The sequence below is a fragment of the Actinia tenebrosa genome, unplaced genomic scaffold (genome assembly GCF_029948245.1).
Source record: "Actinia tenebrosa isolate PJP-AT-01 unplaced genomic scaffold, QUT_ActTen_1.0 PGA_scaffold17__23_contigs__length_9995812, whole genome shotgun sequence".
Classification (NCBI taxonomy): domain Eukaryota; kingdom Metazoa; phylum Cnidaria; class Anthozoa; order Actiniaria; family Actiniidae; genus Actinia; species Actinia tenebrosa.
The window spans coordinates 7,214,559-7,236,519 of NW_028292577.1; the positions used below are offsets into that span (position 1 = coordinate 7,214,559).

Genomic DNA, 21,961 nt, shown 5'->3' on the forward strand with positions numbered 1-21,961 from the left:
AGGTGCAGCGATTGTGTTTCGTTTGATTCATAGCAAGAAAAGCTATTTATATACCGATATGAAAACAGGATATGAAGTTGGAATTATTGAAATTTTGGCGCGCAAACTGACTTCCGTCTTGAAATCCAACAGCAGGAAACAAAATACAAAAAAATCGCAACACGTGATAATTTTAATCAAATAAAACTTTTTTGTTCAAAAAATTGAAAAACATAAAAATCCACGTAAAATAAAAAGCTGGTATTTTACAACGAGGCGCCAACAATGAACAGCTAAAGTTACAGCTCATCATACACGTGATGCAACTTAAAAACCTGATTAACTAGTTTATCTAGTAATTTTATACAGAACGAAACATCGACGATACATTATCGATTGAGATTACTATAGCAACAATTTTTTTTCTGGTGACGAATCGAGTTTAAGCCAATCAAATTCGTTTAAGGTCGGGAAAACTCGATTATAACATCTTGCAGTCAAAAGGTTTCACATTTGCCTTGAAATTGACAAAGAGTTCGTAGCGTACTCTTTGTTGGCATATAATATACTCTATACTACCTCTCTTTCTTCTTAGAAACCCTTCTATTTCTAAAATCCAAGATGGTAAGTATTACGAAAGATAGGCCAAGTCCAAAGTATATGATTCTTAAAATTGTATAAAAATTCCTTTGAACGATTGAAACATTTAAAATATCTTGACGTCAGCGTCGCCGCCTATTGGATTGGCTCGGATTTTGTTCAAAGTCAGACCTATTTATCTGGCAGTTTATTTACCTAATTATTTCTTTTTTTTTTTAGCGTGAATGTATCTCAGTCCACGTTGGTCAAGCCGGTGTTCAGATTGGAAACGCTTGTTGGGAGTTGTACTGTCTTGAACACGGTATCCAGCCCGATGGCCAGATGCCCAGCGACAAGACGATCGGTGGTGGGGATGACTCGTTTAACACTTTCTTTAGCGAGACCGGAGCTGGAAAACACGTACCAAGAGCTGTTTTTGTCGACTTGGAGCCTACTGTAGTCGGTAAGAAATCTAGAATACATTATTTCGAAATCGGATTTCAGTTGCCCCGTTCAAGGATCGAATTACCGGGACATTATTAACACGTGGATTGCTATTACGTCATGGCACTAAAATAGACTGGACTTTATTCATCAACCTTAAAAACATATTTTTTGAAGTTGATCCGAACATAGCAAAGGTGAACTGTTTTATGCGTGCATAAATCTAAAATTAATGCTTGATTTTTTTTACAGATGAAGTAAGAACTGGTACCTACCGACAGCTTTTCCATCCTGAGCAGCTGATCACTGGTAAAGAGGATGCAGCTAACAACTATGCTCGTGGTCACTACACTGTTGGCAAGGAACTTATTGACCTTGTTCTTGACAGAATTAGAAAACTTGTAAGTATGACTATTTTGATGCTAATAAATTTTGCTAACATTCTCTAATTTTGTAATAATTTTCAATATTTCAGGCTGATCAGTGTACTGGTCTCCAAGGTTTCCTGATTTTCCATTCTTTTGGTGGTGGTACTGGTTCTGGTTTCTCCTCTCTTCTTATGGAACGTCTTTCTGTTGACTATGGCAAGAAATCTAAGCTTGAGTTTGCTATCTACCCAGCTCCTCAAATCTCTACAGCTGTTGTCGAACCATACAACTCTATTTTGACCACCCACACCACGCTAGAGCACTCTGACTGTGCATTCATGGTAGACAATGAGGCCATTTATGATATCTGCCGCCGTAACTTGGACATTGAAAGACCTACCTACACCAACTTGAACCGTCTCATTGGACAAATTGTGTCTTCCATCACAGCCTCTCTGAGATTTGATGGTGCCCTGAATGTGGACTTGACTGAGTTCCAGACCAACTTGGTACCCTACCCACGTATCCACTTCCCATTGGCTACCTATGCACCAGTCATCTCTGCAGAGAAAGCATACCATGAACAACTGAGTGTTGCTGAGATCACTAATGCCTGCTTTGAGCCAGCCAATCAGATGGTCAAGTGTGATCCACGTCATGGAAAGTACATGGCTTGCTGCTTGTTGTACCGTGGTGACGTTGTACCCAAGGATGTGAATGCTGCCATTGCAACCATTAAGACCAAAAGAACCATCCAGTTTGTTGATTGGTGTCCCACTGGCTTTAAGGTTGGCATCAACTACCAGCCACCCACTGTTGTTCCTGGTGGTGACTTGGCCAAAGTCCAGCGTGCTGTCTGCATGTTGAGCAACACCACAGCCATTGCCGAGGCCTGGGCTCGTCTGGATCACAAATTTGATCTGATGTATGCCAAGCGTGCATTTGTGCATTGGTATGTTGGAGAGGGTATGGAAGAAGGAGAGTTCTCAGAGGCCCGTGAGGATTTGGCAGCCCTTGAGAAGGATTACGAAGAGGTTGGAGTAGACAGCGTTGAAGAGGAGGGAGAAGAGGAAGGAGAGGAGTATTAGACTGTTTTTCTTTAAACCTTGCCTTCATTGTAACTCTTTATTGAAAAATTTGAAATAAAATGGTTTTGAGAAGTAGTAAGAACTGAATTGAAGTAATAATTATAAATTATGATTATAAGCTATATAAAGTGAAACTGACGTTTCGGACGTTAGTCCTTCGTCGGAGTAAGTGGGAGCAAGACACTCACTCCAACGAAGGACTAATGTCCGAACAAAACGTCAGTTTCACAAAGCTTCTTATGGTGATCCAATTGAACTACAAGTTCCTACTGTTTTATTCAGAAACACCGACGCAGTCCACGCTAGTTCTACCAGTTATCGCCACTAATAATGATGTCTGTTTATAAAGTGGGAATTTCTTTTAATAGATTTGCTTTAGTTTATTTTGGGGGGAAGAGGAAAATCTTGAGCAAGATTTATGCTAAATGTATTTATTTGACATGGATTTGACAAAATAAACATGTTTTTAGATATTAACTTGTGTTCTTAGTTGAGAGTTCTTTTGGTTGAAAATATCCAAGAATAGCTGGACTGCTGTAATGACTTATGTATCCTCTTGTTAAGAATAGCGGAGCGCAGTCGTGACGTCACGAAATTGTGACCCCTGCTGAGATTCGGACAAACAAATCAGCCTTTAAGAGATGGCATGGCGGCAACTTCGAAAATTACGTCGAGTTTTATCACTGTTCTCAATGAAAATGATGGCGTTCCTGGTTCAAAATTTGAAAGCGAGCCGGATAACTATACATTAGAGCAGCTGAAACGTTGGCTGAAATGCAGAGGGTTGAAACTTAGCGGTAAACGAAGCGATTTAATCGCACGCGTGAATAATTGTTTATCGTCAGGCAATAATCATGTTCTCGATCCAAGTATTGATGATGGAAAATGGTTTGAAGCCAAAGCTTTACGAGAAAAAACAGGAGATGATGTAAAGAAACCAAATTTACGAAAGATCCCGGACATACCAAATTCCGGATGGAAGAAATTCCCGGCATACGATATACCATCGCAGTTTAACTACGGCCACGTGCACTACTATGGCTTGGAATCCCTTCCATCAAGCAACGAGGAAGAGAACGACGACAACGAGAGCCATGGACTTGGCCACATGACTGATAAACCCTTTAAAAACGGACGAAAATACGTAGAATCCGGCTTTGTGCATGATATAACAGACAACAAGAACGACGATTACTACTTTCTACGCGCTCATGTCTGGCCTTCTATGCGAAATGATTACCCTCATAATGTCACGATTGTTTTATCTAGTATTAGTGGTGCCGTTGTGCATGCGATGTGCAATCCATGTAAAGTCTCCCAGCTAGGTCGCTGTAGCCACATTATAGCAGTTCTCCTTCACCTTACTGACCACGTAAAGGCAAACGGGTTCACCGTATCAACACCATGTACCAGTAAGGAATGTTCATGGAACAAGGGTAAAAAACGCAAGAAAAATCCCCAAAGACTTTCTGAGGCTAATTATCCTTCAAAGAAAAAGAAAAGCCGAATAAAGGTAATCGAGTTCGATCCTCGACCACCACAATACAGATTCGTGAGAAAAGCACTTAAATGCTTTATTTAGAAACATCGAAAAGGACTGTAGTCGCACGGGGAAAAGTTCTATGTGGACAACACAGTTAAAGCTGAAGTATGCCGATTACAAGCTGGAGGACATAGATTTATCTGTGTTGGAAGAGCAGCTTAAGGTCCTCGAATGCAACATCACTCCACCATCCCTCATGCAAATACAAGGCACTGAAGCTCAAAGCAAAAGTGAAATGTGGCAGTCAGAAAGGTGGCTACGACTTACAGCATCTAAATGCATTGAAGCATTTAGAGTCGGAAAGTTAGTCCTTGATGACTCAAGCACTGCTTTGATCAGATGTAAGAAGTTCATATGTTCTTACATTTGGAACTTAGTTTCTCCAAATTATCAGTCGGTTTGGATGGCACGTGGACTTGAAAGTGAACTTGAAGCTGTTTCAAAGTATCAAGAACAAACCAAGCAGCAAGTAGATCCATCTGGTCTCTGGGTTAACCCAAAATTCCCTTGGCTGGCATGTTCACCTGATGGTCTAGTAGGCCCAAATGGACTCATTGAGATCAAATCCTTGAAAATTTTTAGTGATCATACCATCAAAGCTGTTTCAGAGGATTATAGTGTGGTTCCTAAGGAGGTACTAGGCAGACAGTGTTTTAACATCAAGGATAAGCAGTGCTATTTGAAGCACACACACAACTACTTCTACCAAGTACAGATGCAACTACTTGTCACTGAGAGAGAATTTTGTGACTTTGTTTTGTATGCAAAGGATGGTCCTGTTTCAATTGAGAGGATAACAAGAGATGATCAACTGATTTCAGATATATTGGTGAACCTCACAGCCTTATGGAAAAAAGTTATTGCTCCAGAGATCTTTGAAATGAGAGTTCCCAGAGATTTGAATCCCTTCATTTTACCAGTTTTAAATCCAGTTAATATTAATCCATCCTCTGGTAGTACTAATACCCACCCGTCACAGCCTACATTGTCACCCGGTAGTACTAATACCCACCCGTCACAGCCTACAGTGTCACCTGGTAGTACTGATACCCACCCGTCACAGCCTACAGTGTCACCTGGTAGTACTGATACCCACCCATCACAGCCTACAGTGTCACCTGGTAGTACTAATACCCACCCGTCACAGCCTACAGTGTCACATGGTAGTACTGATACCCACCCGTCACAGCCTACAGTGTCACATGGTAGTACTGATACCCACCCATTCCTGTCCCAGTCATCTTGTCATATTGATAACAGTTATTCCCAAGACGAAATTGACATTGCAAGCTTCCTAGCACAGTCAAAGATCCCTGATGATTTGATAGCCATACCTTGGGGAGGTATGACTAATAGAGGTTTAAATCTTACCAACACATGCCCTCTTGACAACTGGCTCATGATTTTACAAAGTTTGGTAAAATCAAAGAAGATAAACCTTGACATTCTTAAAAGAGGAGATGCAATTAAAAGGGCACTTCATTTGGTGGAACTCCACCAATTTGGAGATGCTAAATTGACATTACCTACACCACCTCTGGTAACACCTGGTGACCTATATGGCAATGAGGCAGATTACTATATGCCACTATTTAGTTCTGTTCTTACAAGTGAAGTCACAACATCATGTAACCTAGCTTCATGTCCTTCACCATGCAACACACACAAGACATGTAGCAATACGCTTGGGTGTCCTTCCGGCCAAGACTATTCGTTTGAGAAATCACTATCTGAATGGCTAAATCCTGGTCCCACTCTATGTCAAAGAAAGTTCTACAGTCAGCCATCAATTGGAATTCCATGCACACAAAATATTTCAATTGATTGTAATGGAACACAGTATCTATCATGGCACTGCTCTGGTATGAGAACAAGTACAGCACGTCACTTTTGCAGTTTTGGAGATATTTTTATCTTTTCTTTGGACTTAGCCAGTAGAGCAGGCTATTTACGGATGGACAATTTACCTATGGTTATAAAACTGAACACAAAGGAACTATATTTACACAGTGTTACATTATGGAATGGCCATCATTATATCTGTGTTTTCAACCACTTTCATGCATGGCTTGTGTATGACGGTCTTAAAGAGTACAGAAAGCCAAACTCTGGCCTTTCTATTTATAAGGCACAGCCACTTGGATATTCAATAAGCCATGTAATTTATATTGTTTAGATAATCACCAGGTTGCATTTCAGTGCATAATATCATTTCATTTTTATCATTTTTTTATAGCATCGTTTTACCTTTTGAACTTTCTTCTATGTTATAGAGTGTGTTTCATTAACTCATGAAATAAATTGTACTGATTACAGTGTAATAGCTACATAAACACAGCAGAAAACAAAGGAATGGAGTGACGTAGTGCGATAAACATGTTAAAGTGTATTTCATGAGTTTATGAAAGCCACTAATTTGTTAACACAGATATAAAACCATGTGACTTTTCTTTAGTCAAATTGCTAATTCCGTATGTCAATATTACAAAAGCCTATTGTTCACTTAATCTACACCAGTGAATTTTAAAACCCAAACAGTGCTTTAACAAAGCTATATATGATGACTTGTAACATACTGTCTTTTATGCAAGCTCAGATGTATATGGCATATTAAGTACAATGACATGTACACAAGAACATTCAGTTGACCTTGAAGGGACTATCTGCACTTGCTTATGTCTGTCACAAGTCAATATTTCATTGACTTACATAAAGTCCAATGTTCAAGTGTTCTATTCATACAAATGCCTGACATGGGCAGGTCCATAGCTAGGATGGGTGAATGTGGTTGAAAATTTGCTCAACATGAACCAAATACAATCATTATACAGTATATGCCATAGAGTTGTTTTTATTTGGGAGACTTTGTTTAACAATACCCTAACAGAGACAGTTCTGTTGTAATTATTTTGATACAAACATTTTAAATTAGATAAATATTTAACTTCTTGTAGCCAAAGAGTGGGCCTTCAATGTCCTGACAGGGGTGCAGGTGCACCCTTTCATGGGCATCCCCTAGCTATGATCACATGCATGATTTACTTACATAAGACCTCTTGGAAATTAACAAGCACGCACGCAACTACCACTATTTGTGTAGCTAATGGTGCAATCGAAAGAGGGATTTTCCTTCCCACAAGCTTAAACTGTTTGAGTCTCTGATTGAATCTTTCAATGTGTATTCTCGCCTTTGCTATAACTCGTGTGTCAAGTTCTTCTTGTGCTGATAGGCTCTTTCTCCCCTTCAAAAATGAAGGAATTTTTACTTTGGCTTGGAGTGGGTACAAGTTATCTTGAACTGTAAAGCCTCTGTCAGCTAAAATAACATCCCCTGGTTGAATGTGCTTCATGATTCCACTTTCCTCAAAAATTTCAACGTCAGAAATGTCTCCCTCAAACAGATCTGATATAAAACATGCTCCTCCATTTGGTGTACATGCAATGAGACACTTAAAAGTGTTGGCGTGTTTGTACGAGGAAAAGGTATTTCCTTGTTGAGCAAAGTTCCTCGACGTTTCAACACGAAATTCTGTGCAGTCAATGCTGCATCGCACATTCTTAAGGGTCTTGAAAACCCTTGGTAGAAAGCGGCTCAATATCTGTCTCGATGGGAACATCACCGTCTCCATTTGTCGAAAAATCTTATACATCAGCTGAATAAACGTTGTAAATATTACTCTGATATAGCTATCTTTGATTTCCTTGTCGGGAGAACTGAGTAATACAGACAACGTCCTGATGGTGAATCCAGTTTTTAGCCTCAAGAGACAAATGTACAGCTTCTCTCGAGAAGACCACTTGGACATTCCTCGCTGGCACTTTACTTTTGATATCTTTCGATCTTTGTAACCCCAATATGAGATTGTTTCTAGAGGGCAAACATCATTAAGAAACTCATGAAGCATCTCAAATTGTGACGATGTGAGGCCAACAAAATGTTTCATTTGGTCTGGATGGTGCACAACGACTTCATAAGATATATTGCTTATAACTTTGGGGGCGCTAGATGAGCCAGACTGGAGCTCATTACGTAAAATCATGTTCTCGATTTTACTTGCCAGCTCGTGCTTTGTTACGTCCGTTTGTGTTGCCTTATTATTCTCTAAATAATTCCCTTCATCTTGTACAAGACAGTTCTCCTCCATAATTTCTTGATAGTCTTGACTTTCAATGGGAGTATCGTTGGTAGCACAGCACTTCTTTGTCTGCTGTTGTTCAGCCTGTTGTCGTTGTTTGGGGAGCTTTCTCTTTCGTGTTGCCTTCGCCACTCCGCTAGTCGAAAGATTCGCTTTCAACGGGTCTGGAAATTCTGTGGTCGGTCCCTTTTCTCCAGGCCAATGTTCTACACAAATATACGTGTCTTTTGTGATACATTTTACAGTGAAATCTTCGCGAGAGCAGGCATTAACCCATCGTTGGCATCTCTCAAGATCGTTCCATGGCTTCGGAAAAGGGAGAAATATCTTTTTGCCCAAATCTGCCATTTCTTTCAACGATCTGGGCAGTTTGTCAGGGTATCTCGAGTCATTTTTACACTGTCCCCAACAACAGTGTTTCGTAGTGACCATCTTGCAATGAAATCGCGATTTTTTTGGGTTGAAGCGTACTCATTCACAGTAATACACAGTGAACTATCGGTTTGTTTGTCCGAATCTCGCCGGGGGGTCTAATTATGCAAAGCTATTTTTAGTATGACTGCGCTCCGCTATTGCAAAGTCAGTTTTGAGATATCCAGTTTTGACATAACCATTCAAAAAAACCTGTTAATAATTGTCTCTAGATGTATGTCCATAGTTCATTTTCATCAAACTTTTTTGAAAATATTAGTATACATGAAATGAAAAACTTAGCGAAATATTCCCTTGGTCCTAGAGGGATTTCCTCCCCACAGATTTACTAAGGGTTGAGAGCTGGTCCTCTGCGTTTCAGAGGTATTTCCACCGGCACATTTTAATGAGAACAGCTCTCGGTAAATCTGTGGGGGAATCCCTCTGGAACCAGAGTAAGCATCTTTTGGATGTGGGGGTACATTTGAACTTTAATTATGCCAAAGCTCATTCTTTCCCACTTCACTTAGTAGAGTTCTCACGCTAAATCCGTGAAACAAATAATAATTTTTAGCACTAAGGGACGAGGTCAAAACAATGGTCCAAAATAGGGACCCGATTTTATGAATTAAGGTGGTGGGTACCGGTACATACCCCCTCCCCCCTCAGAGACCTGTTCAAATGCTCGATACTGGGGGTCTGTAGTGGCAATTTCTATACAAAAATATGTTTTTTAGCATACATGCAGACAGACAGTCCATTCATTCCTGTGATTTGGCTTTTAGTTTTGGAGATATTTAGGGACAAAATCTAAGATTTCACTTCCAGAGGTGGTGGGTACCAGGTAACACCAAAAAAAAAAATCTATCCCTATCCCTAAATAGTGATAACTAAACAATAGATAACAAAGGATTGTGTATGAAATAGTACTAATTAGTATTAATTATTGTGCATGGGTTTAGTGCATGCACTCAAACAATGGTCAAATTGTCCTTCAAAATTATCATTATCATGGGTTATCATTATTAATTTATCCACAGTTACACTGTAATTTATCCAAACTAAACTATTTTTTATCTAAAACCTTTTTCCCTAAAAATTAAAAGCAGAAAAATCCACGTGCTTGTGTTTTCAAAAGAGGCGCCAACAATTCAGTTCTAATCATGTACGTAATATAGAGGGCGCGTGCCGGGCCCGAAATAACTCTGACTGCTCGGAAAACTACACAAAAGCCTGATAAACTGGTTTATCTTGAAAATTATTTACAGAACGAAACGTTATTTCTGGTGACTAGTTGCTTTAAGCCAATCAAATTCGTTTCTCAGAAAAAATGGATATGAGTATAAGGTGTTGCGGTGAGACAGATTTCACAATTTGCCTCGAGATTGACAAAGCGTTCGTAGCGCACTCTTTGTTGGCATATAATATACTCTATAATACTACCTCTATTTCTTCTTAGAACGTCTTCTATTTCTAAAATCCAGGATGGTAAGTACGAAAGAATACATTTTAAAAAAATGAAACAAATTCCTTTGGAAGACTGAAATAATGAAAAATTTGACGTTCAGCAACGATAGAACAACTTAGATCTGGTAGTTGATTCACGTATTTGTCTCTTCTTTTTTAGCGTGAATGTATCTCAATCAATGTTGGCCAAGCCGGTGTTCAGATTGGAAACGCTTGTTGGGAGTTGTACTGTCTTGAACATGGTATCCAGCCCGATGGCCAGATGCCCAGCGACAAGACGATCGGTGGTGGGGATGACTCGTTTAACACGTTCTTTAGCGAGACCGGAGCTGGAAAACACGTTCCAAGAGCTGTTTTTGTCGACTTGGAGCCTACTGTAGTAGGTGAGAATCTAGAATACCTTCTTGTATCGAAATACTCTGCTTGCATAAGTTTTTTTCTGCCCTCCGTTCCTGCCTCTAAATTTTTGAAGGGAAATTAAACGACAAACCGGTTTCCAAACACGCTGGGACAGACGTGACCACCACCTAAGTTTGTCACTTAGATTAAATTTGCAATAACTTTCTATTGCGTATGTGTACATACTTTGGGTGCAACCACGACTCAAAATCCCTTGAGATATGAAATATGACAATGAAAAAGCCGCCATGTTGGTTGATCAAACAAGAAAAGATAATAAGGAATGCTTTATATCGCAAACCAAACTTTGATTTTTGTGAAAGAAAGTTGATAATACTCTAACATGATACTGTAACATATTGAGCAAGTACTTCGCCTACGAAAAAAATATCACGCAATCGCGTGAGTAAAGAAGTATTGAGCAAACACACGAAAAATTGCATGCAGGGGTCGTTACAAGAAGCAATAAATATCGTGTAACATGAATTCCTGCACCCCCCCCCCCCCCCCCCCCCAATTACCATATGTTCCATCCCCAATGCAACCTTGGCTTGATTCCTGCTGGGCTAAAGATGACTCTCTGCAGGTTCTCTCCTGTGCTTCAAGAGTTTTTTCCAGTTTTCCCATGCAAGAAAATTGACTTCTTAATTTCATTTGGAATCCAGTTGAAGAAGAGCCACTTCATGGAATTTACTGCTAATTCCCATTTATTTATTTGTTTATTATTTATTTATTATTTGCTTATTATTTATTTATTATTTATTTATTTATTTTATAATACATATGTTACGTTAAGTGGGTGGCTGGTCCCACTGTAAACAGTTATCCCACTTTATATTTTGTTATGTGAGCATGAGGTTTGGCATTAATGCTCAACAGTTTGTAATCTATTTTGAACTGTAAGAGATAGATTTAAATATTATAGTTGCATTAACCTGCTACACAAACAGGATATATATATTTAAAAAACAAAACTTACATTCAATTTAAAATCTTAAATTTTAAGCTTAAGCTTAATAGGTCTTTTGTACTTCAACACTTGGGTTATTTTCAGATGATCAATATAATCAATTATGAATGGTACTCCTTTTTATTTGTTACCATCGATCTTGACTTTCATTATCAGTACATTCTGGTTCCCTGGAGGATTCGATCGAAGGTACAGGGCTTTCGGTGGGTCGCATAATCTTTGTCCCAAAGTCATTTGAATAGACAGCTTTAGACCGTGGAAACTCCAGAGCTTGACAAAGACGAGGTTTACACAACCACTTTGTCAAAAGACTCTCTTCTGGGATAGAAAGCACAACATGTCATTCAAGTGTCAATGCTTGTATCTACAGGAAGAAGCTTGATGGAATTCATGGAAGCTGATCACTCTCGCTTACGCTCAGTCACGGTACAGTTCATTGGGTATGAATTTGTTGGAGTTTGACACGTAGAGCCGCACTATGGCAACTACAAAGTTTTGCTGCTTTCGAAATCCTTTTTTCCATTATTCCATTTAGGATCAAATTACCAAGGCATTGTGTGCACATTTTTAACTCTTGGATTTCATTTATATAATTGTAACTAAGATAGCCATCACTTACCTTAGTCATCACTAACACCTTAACTGTAAAAAATAATTAAAGTTAATGTGAACAATGCGACAGTGACCTATTTTAAGCATACATAACACTAAAATTAATGCTTGATTTCTTTACAGATGAAGTAAGAACTGGTACCTACCGACAGCTTTTCCATCCTGAGCAGCTGATCACTGGTAAAGAGGATGCAGCTAACAACTATGCCCGTGGTCACTACACTGTTGGCAAGGATCTTATTGACCTTGTTCTTGACAGAATCAGAAAACTTGTAAGTGTGATTTGTATCATTAATGCTGATAATTTTTCACTAAAATTTCTTGTGCACTAATTTTGCATGCCTTTGTGTTTAAATGATGGAACTAAACACTTACCTTACTCATTTCAGGCTGATCAGTGTACTGGTCTCCAAGGTTTCCTGATTTTCCACTCCTTTGGTGGTGGCACTGGTTCTGGTTTCACCTCTCTTCTTATGGAACGTCTGTCTGTTGACTATGGCAAGAAGTCCAAGCTTGAGTTTGCAGTCTACCCAGCTCCTCAGATCTCTACAGCTGTTGTTGAACCATACAACTCTATTCTGACCACCCACACCACCTTAGAGCACTCTGACTGTGCATTTATGGTAGACAACGAAGCTATTTATGACATCTGCCGTCGTAACTTGGACATCGAAAGACCTACCTACACCAACTTGAACCGCCTGATGGCACAGATTGTGTCTTCCATCACAGCCTCTTTGAGATTTGATGGTGCCCTGAATGTGGACTTGACTGAGTTCCAGACCAACTTGGTGCCCTACCCACGTATCCACTTCCCATTGGCCACCTATGCACCAGTCATCTCTGCAGAGAAAGCATACCATGAGCAACTGAGCGTTTCTGAGATCACTAATGCCTGCTTTGAGCCAGCCAATCAGATGGTCAAATGTGATCCACGTCATGGAAAGTACATGGCTTGCTGCTTGTTGTACCGTGGTGATGTTGTACCCAAGGATGTGAATGCTGCCATTGCAACCATCAAGACCAAGAGAACCATCCAGTTTGTTGACTGGTGTCCCACTGGCTTCAAGGTTGGCATCAACTACCAGCCACCCACTGTTGTTCCTGGTGGTGACTTGGCCAAAGTCCAGCGTGCTGTCTGCATGTTGAGCAACACCACAGCCATTGCTGAGGCCTGGGCTCGTCTGGATCACAAGTTTGATCTGATGTATGCCAAGCGTGCCTTTGTGCACTGGTATGTTGGAGAGGGTATGGAAGAAGGAGAGTTCTCAGAGGCCCGTGAGGATTTGGCAGCCCTTGAGAAGGATTACGAAGAGGTTGGAGTAGACAGTGTTGAGGAGGAGGGAGAAGAGGAAGGAGAAGAGTATTAGAAACTTCCATCTAGAAACAAACATCATTAGTTTCTTTAGAAGTTTTTTTTAGTGTACAACGAGTTGAGTGAAAGTTGTTTAATAAAAAAGTTTGAAGAAAAACAGGTCTCATTTATCTTAAATAATTTAGAAAAAAACACTCGGCAGAATACAACAAAATTAATGCTTTAATATTTAGTTAAGTCATCACAACCCCTCTATTAACTATGTCACAACTTAGTTAAGGTGTCAGCTTTCCTGAATTTTTCCATGTAGAAAAATTTCTTGAAGATAGTAAAAGAAATAATTGTTGATTCAAACAAATATTTTGGCAAATTGTTGCGAATGTCAAATCTATTTTCCATTTGATGTAATAATTTAGGTGCTGAAATGTGGACAAATATAGCAAAGAAATCAAGAACACCCAAGGAAAGTTGAAGGAAATAAGAAATTTTATTTTTTAGAATTTCCTAAATACTCCTATAGCTATTTTCTCAATTGGAAAAAAATAGTTTTTACAATTAATATTTTACAAAATATCTGTTCAATGTAATTTGATACTAGAGGACAATGGATGTCTTCCTCTCAAATTATTAATAGGACAAGCTAATGAAGCTCTTTTATTATCATATCCTTAATCCTCATCCTTTTCCCAATCTTCTGTTTCAGTAGTTGTCCCAGATTCCAAAATGGAGACCTAAGCATGCGAACGAGTACCATATTGGCTCGAGTATAGCCTGCGCTGCATCCGGAATATTCTGTCGTAAAGCATGCAGTAGAGGGTTCAGGAACAAGATTTCGGAGGCACGCAGGCTAGCTCGAGTACGATTGGCACTATTATTTTGTATTTGTGTATGTAGACTGAAATTTTAGATTGTAAAAAATCAAAAATTGACTAAGATTCAGAGTTGACCACGTACACAGGAATGATTTTAAAACTTGTCCAATCTCATATTTATCGTCGGAGCTAAAGGTTGCTATTGTTACTACCATGTATTCAGGGTGGAGTTGGTTGGTACCATAGCCTAGTGCCAGATGTAGTCTTATTTTCTTTGACTGCTGTAGGCAAATCTCATTAAAAGAAAAGTTTGTTTCCATCTTGTCCTGTTCACTATATACACTTCTAAAACAAAAAACTTCTGGACAGAAGTGTATCTGCATAGAGCATGTAACATTCCATTGCATCGAGGAAACTCTGGAATCATTGTTTTGAAAGGTCTTATTGATTAGAAGCAATAATCCTGTTGCTGAAGAGGTACGATTTATCTTTGTGAAGCTAAATACCAAAATTCAAAGAACATGAGATGACCAGAGCACAATATTTACCATACCATATCCTTAGAATTTCAAAAAGTGTGCAAAACATATACAAAATAGAAATTCAGGAGTGTAGCATATAATGCTAGCACTGGGGTAGCAATATTGAAACTCCAGCTGCAGCTCGACACCTGGACATCGGAGGCATCTCGGTCCATGAATCAGTTTTAGGGTCATAAGCCTCTACTGTGTTGAGATACGAAGGTCCATCAATCCCACCCACTGCATAAATCCAGCAACCATAAGCTGTAACACATACACCATCTCGGCATGATTTAAGAGGTGAAACCTCAGTCCATGTATTCATGCGTGATTCATACATCTCAACAACATCAAGTCTTTGGATTCCATCAAAACCACCAATGGCAAAGAGCATGCCATCAAGTGCTGCAGCACCAATGCCTGCACGAGCACGCAATATCGGAGGAACATTCATCCATTTGTTACTTAATGGGTCGTAGCATTCCACTGAGTTAAGAAATGAGATTCCATCGTTACCACCTATGACAAAGAGACGACCTCCAAGTTCAGCAACACCTTGAAAAAAAGAGTTAGAACATTAAGTAATAAATTGAAAAGCATAAAATCAACATGTCAGATGAGTGTTGTGCTTTGTTAATAATGAATGTAAGTCGTAGTGCATGTGTAGTAAAGGTCCTCAGAAGAGCCTCTTGCGGGGGACCAATGGTTGTACGACTACATTAATGTACTCGCATACTTCTATACACAGGCTTTCTTATGTTAAACCAACACATTTCGATGCAAAGCTGGCTGGTTTTACCAAATAAGGCACCTAAAAGCTCATTTTGTAGCCAAAAGCCTGTGCATAGAAGTATGCAAATATATTAATAATGTGGTCATACTTTTGTGCATTGCACTGTAATACCTGGAAAACTTCTTGTGACATTGATTGGTGCGACACAACTCCATGAATCGACTTGAGGGTCATATCTTTCCACAGTCTTAAGACACGCCCTTCCATCATAGCCACCCAGTGCATAAAGTGTCTCTCCAATCACGCCCAGGCCCACACCTGACCTACTCGTATTCAGAGGCTTCACATAGGTCCATTTGTTTGTTTCTGGGTTATAAGTCTCTACAGAACTGAGTCTGGTGAAGCCATCTGAGCCTCCAACGGCATATATTCTGTTCCCAATGCTACCTACTCCAAGTTGTTGACGTGGTACATTAAGGGACGCAGATACTTGCCACTTGTTGTACTGAAGACTAAAATAAAAAGACATTGAAAGTAATATTGGATTGACAATATAATTCTTACAAAAATGTAAAAATCCTGGTTAAAAGCCCTGTCCCTGGTTATAAGCTGAATTGGTCTATTGGCCTTCGTCAGCAGAAGGCATGTTTATGTTTACAGTCAATTCAAAAAATGTTGTCAACCAACTCAAGTCTACGCGACTGGACAGAAAGGAACTCTGGGTAGCAATCATTGAAGCCAAGTTGACTCCATAATTTTATCTGACTAGTTATGCCTGGTTTACAGCACAAACCTTCGTAGGTGAGCGGGAAGTGTTGAAGGAGACGTTTTTTAAATGCCTTCATACTTTCGGAATTGTGAACTGAATCATAACTACTTTGTTTTTCTTTCCCTAAACCCGAAGACATGCATTTGATGAATTGTTTCTTGCCATTATTATCTTATTTCTAGCGGGAACAATTAATTCAGAACGAATATTTAACCGCTTCAGTGATTTTTACCCATATTCCTTTCGGTCCAGTCGCGTAGGCTTGAGCCAGTCAACGACAACGTTTTTTGAATTGACTGTATATTTATGCTTATGCCCAGCATTCAAACTCATTCTAAAGTGCTTGAATGAGAGGCTAGCCAGGCAAAATATTTTTGTTCCAGTCAACATGGAAGGCCAAGTGAGAACAGGTGTAGAAGGAACGATGAGCACTATCCCAAAGTTCCGCATGAGGCAGAGATAAGACAATGGTCAATATTATTGTGTTTAATATTGGGTGGACTAAAGAACAAACTTCCCATCCACTCAATGAAATTTGGATGTGATTAACAAAACAGTAGCTGTTATGAGTGACTGTGTTTTTTCCTCAACCTCTGAATAGCTAATAAAAAAATACACCGACTATAGGTGTGACATTTGAATTATTACTTTGTATTTATTGTGTAGTTCCAAAAATTATCCATACCCCCTCACAGAGGATTTTTTTAAAGACACCCCCCTACCCCCTGGAAATTCCAATTTTCTTCCATACAAACTCTGTAACTTTTGTTCTTTCTCTGACCCCTCTACTCTTCGGAAATTCCAAATTCCTCTGTAGGGTGGGTATGGATGATTTCTGGAACTATACATTGGGTTGAGGGACCTTACTTCCACCATTAAGTCAAGTCCCATCTGTGTACCACTACCTTCTTCAGACCCCCTCTGAGTCATATTCACTAAGGAATTTCCTGTTAGTAACCCTTGGTTAACCAACTATCCAGCCCATATGGAAATGAAGACTCTTCCTCGTACCCAACAGACAAAGAGTCTCTTATCGTAAGTTCTTTCATTAATTATGGAAGAAAAATAAAGCAAGGAAACCAGTCATAATCAAATTACAAGCTGTTGTTAGTAGGATATAATGCAGTAAATTGGCTTCCTGCCAGTGTACACATCATAGGGTCGAGTACTTAATGAACTGTTAACTCTACACCTTGGAAAAATGCGGTTTGTGATTTACACCAGAGTATAAAGAAAATATATTTAATGTTCGCAAAATCACAGTTGGTGGAGGGCAAAATACTTAGTAGAACATCTAACAATTATGTTGACTCAATTACAATGCAAGCTTATATTTGATTTTCTGTATTTGATTCAAACCTCTAATTGAAGTAAAGTTAAGATGTATATATTAATATTTCCAATCTTACCTGAAGCTTTCCATAGTATTTGATATCGTTTCTCCAGCTTCTTTGCCTCCGACGGCATAAAGTGTTCCCATCATTGATTTTCTAGGTCGCATTCGATCTGAGCGAAATCGTCCTCTCTGTTCTGGAAGAAGGTGATAATTTTTGGCTTCGTCTAGAAGATCACGACACGTTAGATTTGAGCGAATCAAACTGTCATTGTCAATTCGATCTAGAAGATAATGTTTCGACACCAACGGCATGCGAACGAAGCGAATTAGAGAGGGTAATTTACTGACTCTGTTGTTCAAATCGTGGCGAATCCAAGTCATCACGGCTTCGTAAACTTCTTCCTCTAGAATCACATTCAAATCGTCACTCGAAATCACTTTCGTCAAGAGTTCAGAGGGTAAAAGTGCGTACTCTTCGGACTTCATGACACTTTTAAAGTTCTCTAGCACGTATTTATCTACGGTTTCTATAAATTTCGTACAGCCATAAGCTTCGGTAAATTTTCGGATACCTAAACAGTTCGATGGATCGAGTTGGGATTCGAGAAATTGACAGCATAGGTCGCGAACTTCGTGAAATTGAACCAATGAAGCAGTGGAAAGCAACCCTTGAACATTCTCCACTGATATCTCGACTTTACCCGTGTAAGTAAATTCAACAAGGGCTTCCATAATTCCAGCATCGATATCCTTCATTGTAATAACCTTTTGTCTGCTCTCGGAGAGTTCTCCGTTGAACATGGCGTAGAAATATGGGCTACAAGAAGCTAGTACCGCTCGGTGGGAAGGGATGTGAGCGTCGCCGATGCGTAGGACCACGTCGCAGAGTTTTAAGCTTTCTTTCCGGTGCACATTCATTATCTCAAGAACACGAGAACAGTGCGAAGCTAAAGCGTAAATGGGACAATACGAAGGACTTTGGTCCTCATTTAGATTTTCCATGATCGAGTCACTTGCTTCCATTTTGATTTGTTATGAACCACATCGAACCAGTTGTACAAGTTTGGCCGAGTGGGGAAAGAGACTGGGGTCAAACTATAAATAAAGTATAACGACTCCTCACCCCACCCCACCCCCCTCACCCCACCCCATCCTGCCTAGGCTACAGAGTTCAATAGTGCCGTTTAGTTATATAGTCCTTTGTAGTCGAATATCACTGAAATTTAATATTCTTAAAACCAATTAAGAAACCACACCACACCGAAATTCTGAGCAGCTTTTAAATTGTATTTTATGATTTCACTTCTATTATCTGTCTTCATCCTTTCCCCCCTAATTTTGAAAGTGTTTAGTCTTTTTTTTTCATTTAAACGATGATCTATTTTTTTTTATTTTATTAAAAGATTTTATTTTCGCTCGTGAATCTATCTTTTTTTCAGTCAAATTCTGAGAAGCGAAAATTCGAGATGACTTTTCACTCTTCTCCTTGTCCTTCAACTCTTCCTTTTGTGATTTTTATACTTTTTCTCATCGTTTCTTTCTGTTTTTTTTCCTAACTCCATTCTTTTCACCTTTTTTATTCCTTTTTCTTTTGCTCGCTAGACGACTCTATTTTTCTAAAACTGTCAAAGAATATATCAAAGGTCTCGATATATTAGACTTTAGAGGCTGGTAAACCTAAACGCACCAAAGAACATTAGAGGAGGGCTGCGGGTGTTTCCCTGTGTGGTGCCATAGAGACACCAAGATAAATATTTAGGCGGGAACCTCGATAATATTGAAGTATCCCACCAACGAGAGAAACCCGAATGATTATTGATTCAAATTACCATAGAAACGTTAATATTATTGATGACGTATTAGTCATTAGCCAATCATATTAGGTTAATTCCCGGTCGGAACAAAAGGTTTCCTTATAACGATCGCTGTCTTCGACAAATCGTACATTTAGCCTTCGAAACGACAAAGCGTACGTAGCCTGTACTTTGTTGGGAAGCAATTTTCTCTCAAACTAATTTTATTCTATCTCAAAGACTCTTCTATACCAAGAATTCAACATGGTAAGTCTTGAAAGAATAGAATTATGGAAAAGAATTTGATAAAAATTCCTTGAGTTTCATTAGCCTCCGCCTTCACCTCGTGGTCTTAAGTGAAGCAGATTAAATGTCAACATGTTTGCCGATTAGTTTTTTGATTCTTTCTTTTTCTCTTCAGCGTGAATGTATCTCAATCCACGTTGGTCAAGCCGGTGTTCAGATTGGAAACGCTTGTTGGGAGTTGTACTGTCTTGAACATGGTATTCAGCCCGATGGCCAGATGCCCAGCGACAAGACGATCGGTGGTGGTGATGACTCGTTTAACACTTTCTTTAGCGAGACCGGAGCTGGAAAACACGTTCCAAGAGCTGTCTTTGTCGACTTGGAGCCAACTGTAGTAGGTAAGAAACCTTTTATCCTATATTTTGTCGTTTGAAAGTAGTTTTTCCATCGACTTTTTAATTTTTTAAAATTTGGTTTACTTGTAATCCGTCCCGTTTTTGAATGCCAAGACGACAAGCTTGACAGCGCGCGGATACCTTTTCACAGAAACCTTTTCCTTAGATTATGAAACGATTATTGTAAGCTTTTTTATGAGCCCGAGCTGCTAGTCTTCTTTTTTTGGGAGTGACAGAAAAATCTCTTCGAAGTGTCCGTATGTTTACCGTAGTAACGGAATAATTTTGATGCTAATTTGTTCGAATAGCGCGCAGCTGAAAATCTTGTAGACAATCGAATATACGAAATATTGAATATTCATGACGTTTCTATTGTGTTAAGAGTACAATAAGAAGTTCCAACATAGCAATTATAAAAAAACACGTTATTGTATGTGGTTCTTAGAAACAGGATTTCCGAACAAAAACTTAAACGCATTTATTATTCAGTTCAAACATACCAAAGAAAATAATTTATCTTGAATTTCCAAGCGATTTAATTAGTAACAACATCTGTGATTTTATGTTTACAGATGAAGTAAGAACTGGCACCTACCGACAGCTTTTCCATCCCGAGCAGCTGATCACTGGTAAAGAGGATGCAGCTAACAACTATGCTCGTGGTCACTACACTGTTGGCAAGGAACTCATTGACCTTGTCCTTGACAGAATCAGAAAACTTGTAAGTATGAATATTTGTGGTAAAAAATGAAAAGGTAATCAAAGTACTTAAAGTTCTTCAATTTTTACAGGCTGATCAATGTACTGGTCTCCAAGGTTTCCTGATTTTCCACTCCTTTGGTGGTGGTACTGGTTCTGGTTTCTCCTCTCTTCTTATGGAACGTCTTTCTGTTGACTATGGCAAGAAATCTAAGCTTGAGTTTGCTATCTACCCAGCTCCTCAGATCTCTACAGCTGTTGTCGAACCATACAACTCTATTCTGACCACCCACACGACCCTAGAGCACTCTGACTGCGCATTCATGGTAGACAATGAGGCCATTTATGATATCTGTCGCCGTAACCTGGACATTGAAAGACCTACCTACACCAACTTGAACCGTCTCATTGGACAGATTGTGTCTTCCATCACAGCCTCTCTGAGATTTGATGGTGCTTTGAATGTTGACTTGACCGAGTTCCAGACCAACTTGGTGCCCTACCCACGTATCCACTTCCCATTGGCTACCTATGCACCAGTCATCTCTGCAGAGAAAGCATACCATGAACAACTGAGTGTTGCTGAGATCACAAACGCCTGCTTCGAGCCAGCCAATCAGATGGTCAAGTGTGACCCACGTCATGGCAAGTACATGGCCTGCTGTTTGTTGTTCCGTGGTGATGTTGTACCCAAGGATGTGAATGCTGCCATTGCAACCATCAAGACCAAGAGAACCATCCAGTTTGTTGACTGGTGTCCCACTGGCTTCAAGGTTGGCATCAACTACCAGCCACCTACTGTTGTTCCTGGTGGTGACTTGGCCAAAGTCCAGCGTGCTGTCTGCATGTTGAGCAACACCACAGCCATTGCCGAGGCCTGGGCTCGTCTGGATCACAAGTTTGATCTGATGTATGCCAAGCGTGCCTTTGTGCATTGGTATGTTGGAGAGGGTATGGAAGAAGGAGAGTTCTCAGAGGCCCGTGAGGATTTGGCAGCCCTTGAGAAGGATTATGAAGAGGTTGGAGTAGACAGTGTTGAGGAGGAGGGAGAAGAGGAAGGAGAGGAATACTAGAGACATCTTCTCATCCAGAAACATAAGGGTTGTTTGTAACACTTTGAAATACATAAATGTTCATTCTTTTTCCCTAAAAAGTAGAAACTGTGATACATAGTTATATTCCTAGGTAACATTAGTTTTTCTTCAGTGTTTGCAACTTTAAGAACTCTTTTTTTGTACAACACGTTGAATGATCGTCTTTAAATAAAACTGAGTTTGAAGGAAAACATGTCTTGTTTTATCTTTTTAAAATAACATAAAAAATTGAAGTAAGATTCAGTAATGTTT

The 21,961-nt window shown here is 39.5% G+C and overlaps 6 protein-coding genes across 6 annotated transcripts; 4 read left to right on the plus strand and 2 right to left on the minus strand.

Moving 5' to 3' along the window:
- Positions 1–479: 479 nt before the first annotated feature.
- Positions 480–2,935, plus strand: LOC148910389 (tubulin alpha-1A chain). The gene is made up of 4 exons (XM_089031625.1): positions 480–603; positions 799–1,021; positions 1,255–1,403; positions 1,478–2,935. Exons 1-4 carry the CDS (start codon positions 601–603, stop codon positions 2,456–2,458), a joined length of 1,356 nt encoding a protein of 451 aa, XP_088887751.1. The 5' UTR covers positions 480–600; the 3' UTR covers positions 2,459–2,935.
- Positions 2,936–3,875: 940 nt separating this feature from the next.
- Positions 3,876–6,177, plus strand: LOC148910390 (uncharacterized). The gene is made up of 2 exons (XM_089031684.1): positions 3,876–3,971; positions 4,041–6,177. Exon 2 carries the CDS (start codon positions 4,081–4,083, stop codon positions 6,175–6,177), a length of 2,097 nt encoding a protein of 698 aa, XP_088887810.1. The 5' UTR covers positions 3,876–3,971; positions 4,041–4,080.
- On the minus strand, positions 5,890–8,705 carry LOC148910391 (uncharacterized). The gene has a single exon (XM_089031624.1). The coding sequence runs from the start codon at positions 8,567–8,569 to the stop codon at positions 7,040–7,042; it is 1,530 nt and encodes a 509-aa protein (XP_088887750.1). The 5' UTR covers positions 8,570–8,705; the 3' UTR covers positions 5,890–7,039.
- Positions 8,706–9,877: 1,172 nt separating this feature from the next.
- On the plus strand, positions 9,878–13,468 carry LOC116288695 (tubulin alpha chain). Its single transcript, XM_089031660.1, has 4 exons — positions 9,878–10,036; positions 10,176–10,398; positions 12,120–12,268; positions 12,386–13,468. Exons 1-4 carry the CDS (start codon positions 10,034–10,036, stop codon positions 13,364–13,366), a joined length of 1,356 nt encoding a protein of 451 aa, XP_088887786.1. The 5' UTR covers positions 9,878–10,033; the 3' UTR covers positions 13,367–13,468.
- Positions 13,469–13,779: 311 nt separating this feature from the next.
- On the minus strand, positions 13,780–18,537 carry LOC116288693 (kelch-like protein 20). Its single transcript, XM_031695510.2, has 3 exons — positions 17,556–18,537; positions 15,549–15,889; positions 13,780–15,199 (listed from the first exon to the last, which is right to left on the minus strand). Exons 1-3 carry the CDS (start codon positions 18,503–18,505, stop codon positions 14,748–14,750), a joined length of 1,743 nt encoding a protein of 580 aa, XP_031551370.2. The 5' UTR covers positions 18,506–18,537; the 3' UTR covers positions 13,780–14,747.
- An 874-nt stretch (positions 18,538–19,411) lies between these two features.
- On the plus strand, positions 19,412–21,900 carry LOC148910392 (tubulin alpha-1A chain-like). The gene is made up of 4 exons (XM_089031853.1): positions 19,412–19,542; positions 19,697–19,919; positions 20,489–20,637; positions 20,708–21,900. Exons 1-4 carry the CDS (start codon positions 19,540–19,542, stop codon positions 21,686–21,688), a joined length of 1,356 nt encoding a protein of 451 aa, XP_088887979.1. The 5' UTR covers positions 19,412–19,539; the 3' UTR covers positions 21,689–21,900.
- Positions 21,901–21,961: the final 61 nt, after the last annotated feature.

Bases quoted from the DNA above. Each gene is read 5' to 3' on its own strand.
- LOC148910389 (XM_089031625.1), top strand. The intron at 1,022-1,254 runs GTAAGAAATCTA...TTTTTTTTACAG, and splicing joins CTTGGAGCCTACTGTAGTCG to ATGAAGTAAGAACTGGTACC. The intron at 1,404-1,477 runs GTAAGTATGACT...TCAATATTTCAG, and splicing joins TTGACAGAATTAGAAAACTT to GCTGATCAGTGTACTGGTCT.
- LOC148910390 (XM_089031684.1), top strand. From the start codon at position 4,081: ATGTGGACAACACAGTTAAAGCTGAAGTATGCCGATTACAAGCTGGAG.
- LOC148910391 (XM_089031624.1), bottom strand. From the start codon at position 8,569: ATGGTCACTACGAAACACTGTTGTTGGGGACAGTGTAAAAATGACTCG.
- LOC116288695 (XM_089031660.1), top strand. The intron at 10,399-12,119 runs GTGAGAATCTAG...ATTTCTTTACAG, and splicing joins CTTGGAGCCTACTGTAGTAG to ATGAAGTAAGAACTGGTACC. The intron at 12,269-12,385 runs GTAAGTGTGATT...TACTCATTTCAG, and splicing joins TTGACAGAATCAGAAAACTT to GCTGATCAGTGTACTGGTCT.
- LOC116288693 (XM_031695510.2), bottom strand. From the start codon at position 18,505: ATGGAAGCAAGTGACTCGATCATGGAAAATCTAAATGAGGACCAAAGT. The intron at 15,890-17,555 runs GTAAGATTGGAA...TTTTTATTTTAG, and splicing joins AATACTATGGAAAGCTTCAG to TCTTCAGTACAACAAGTGGC. The intron at 15,200-15,548 runs GTATTACAGTGC...CTTTTTTTCAAG, and splicing joins TGTCACAAGAAGTTTTCCAG to GTGTTGCTGAACTTGGAGGT.
- LOC148910392 (XM_089031853.1), top strand. The intron at 19,920-20,488 runs GTAAGAAACCTT...TTATGTTTACAG, and splicing joins CTTGGAGCCAACTGTAGTAG to ATGAAGTAAGAACTGGCACC. The intron at 20,638-20,707 runs GTAAGTATGAAT...CAATTTTTACAG, and splicing joins TTGACAGAATCAGAAAACTT to GCTGATCAATGTACTGGTCT.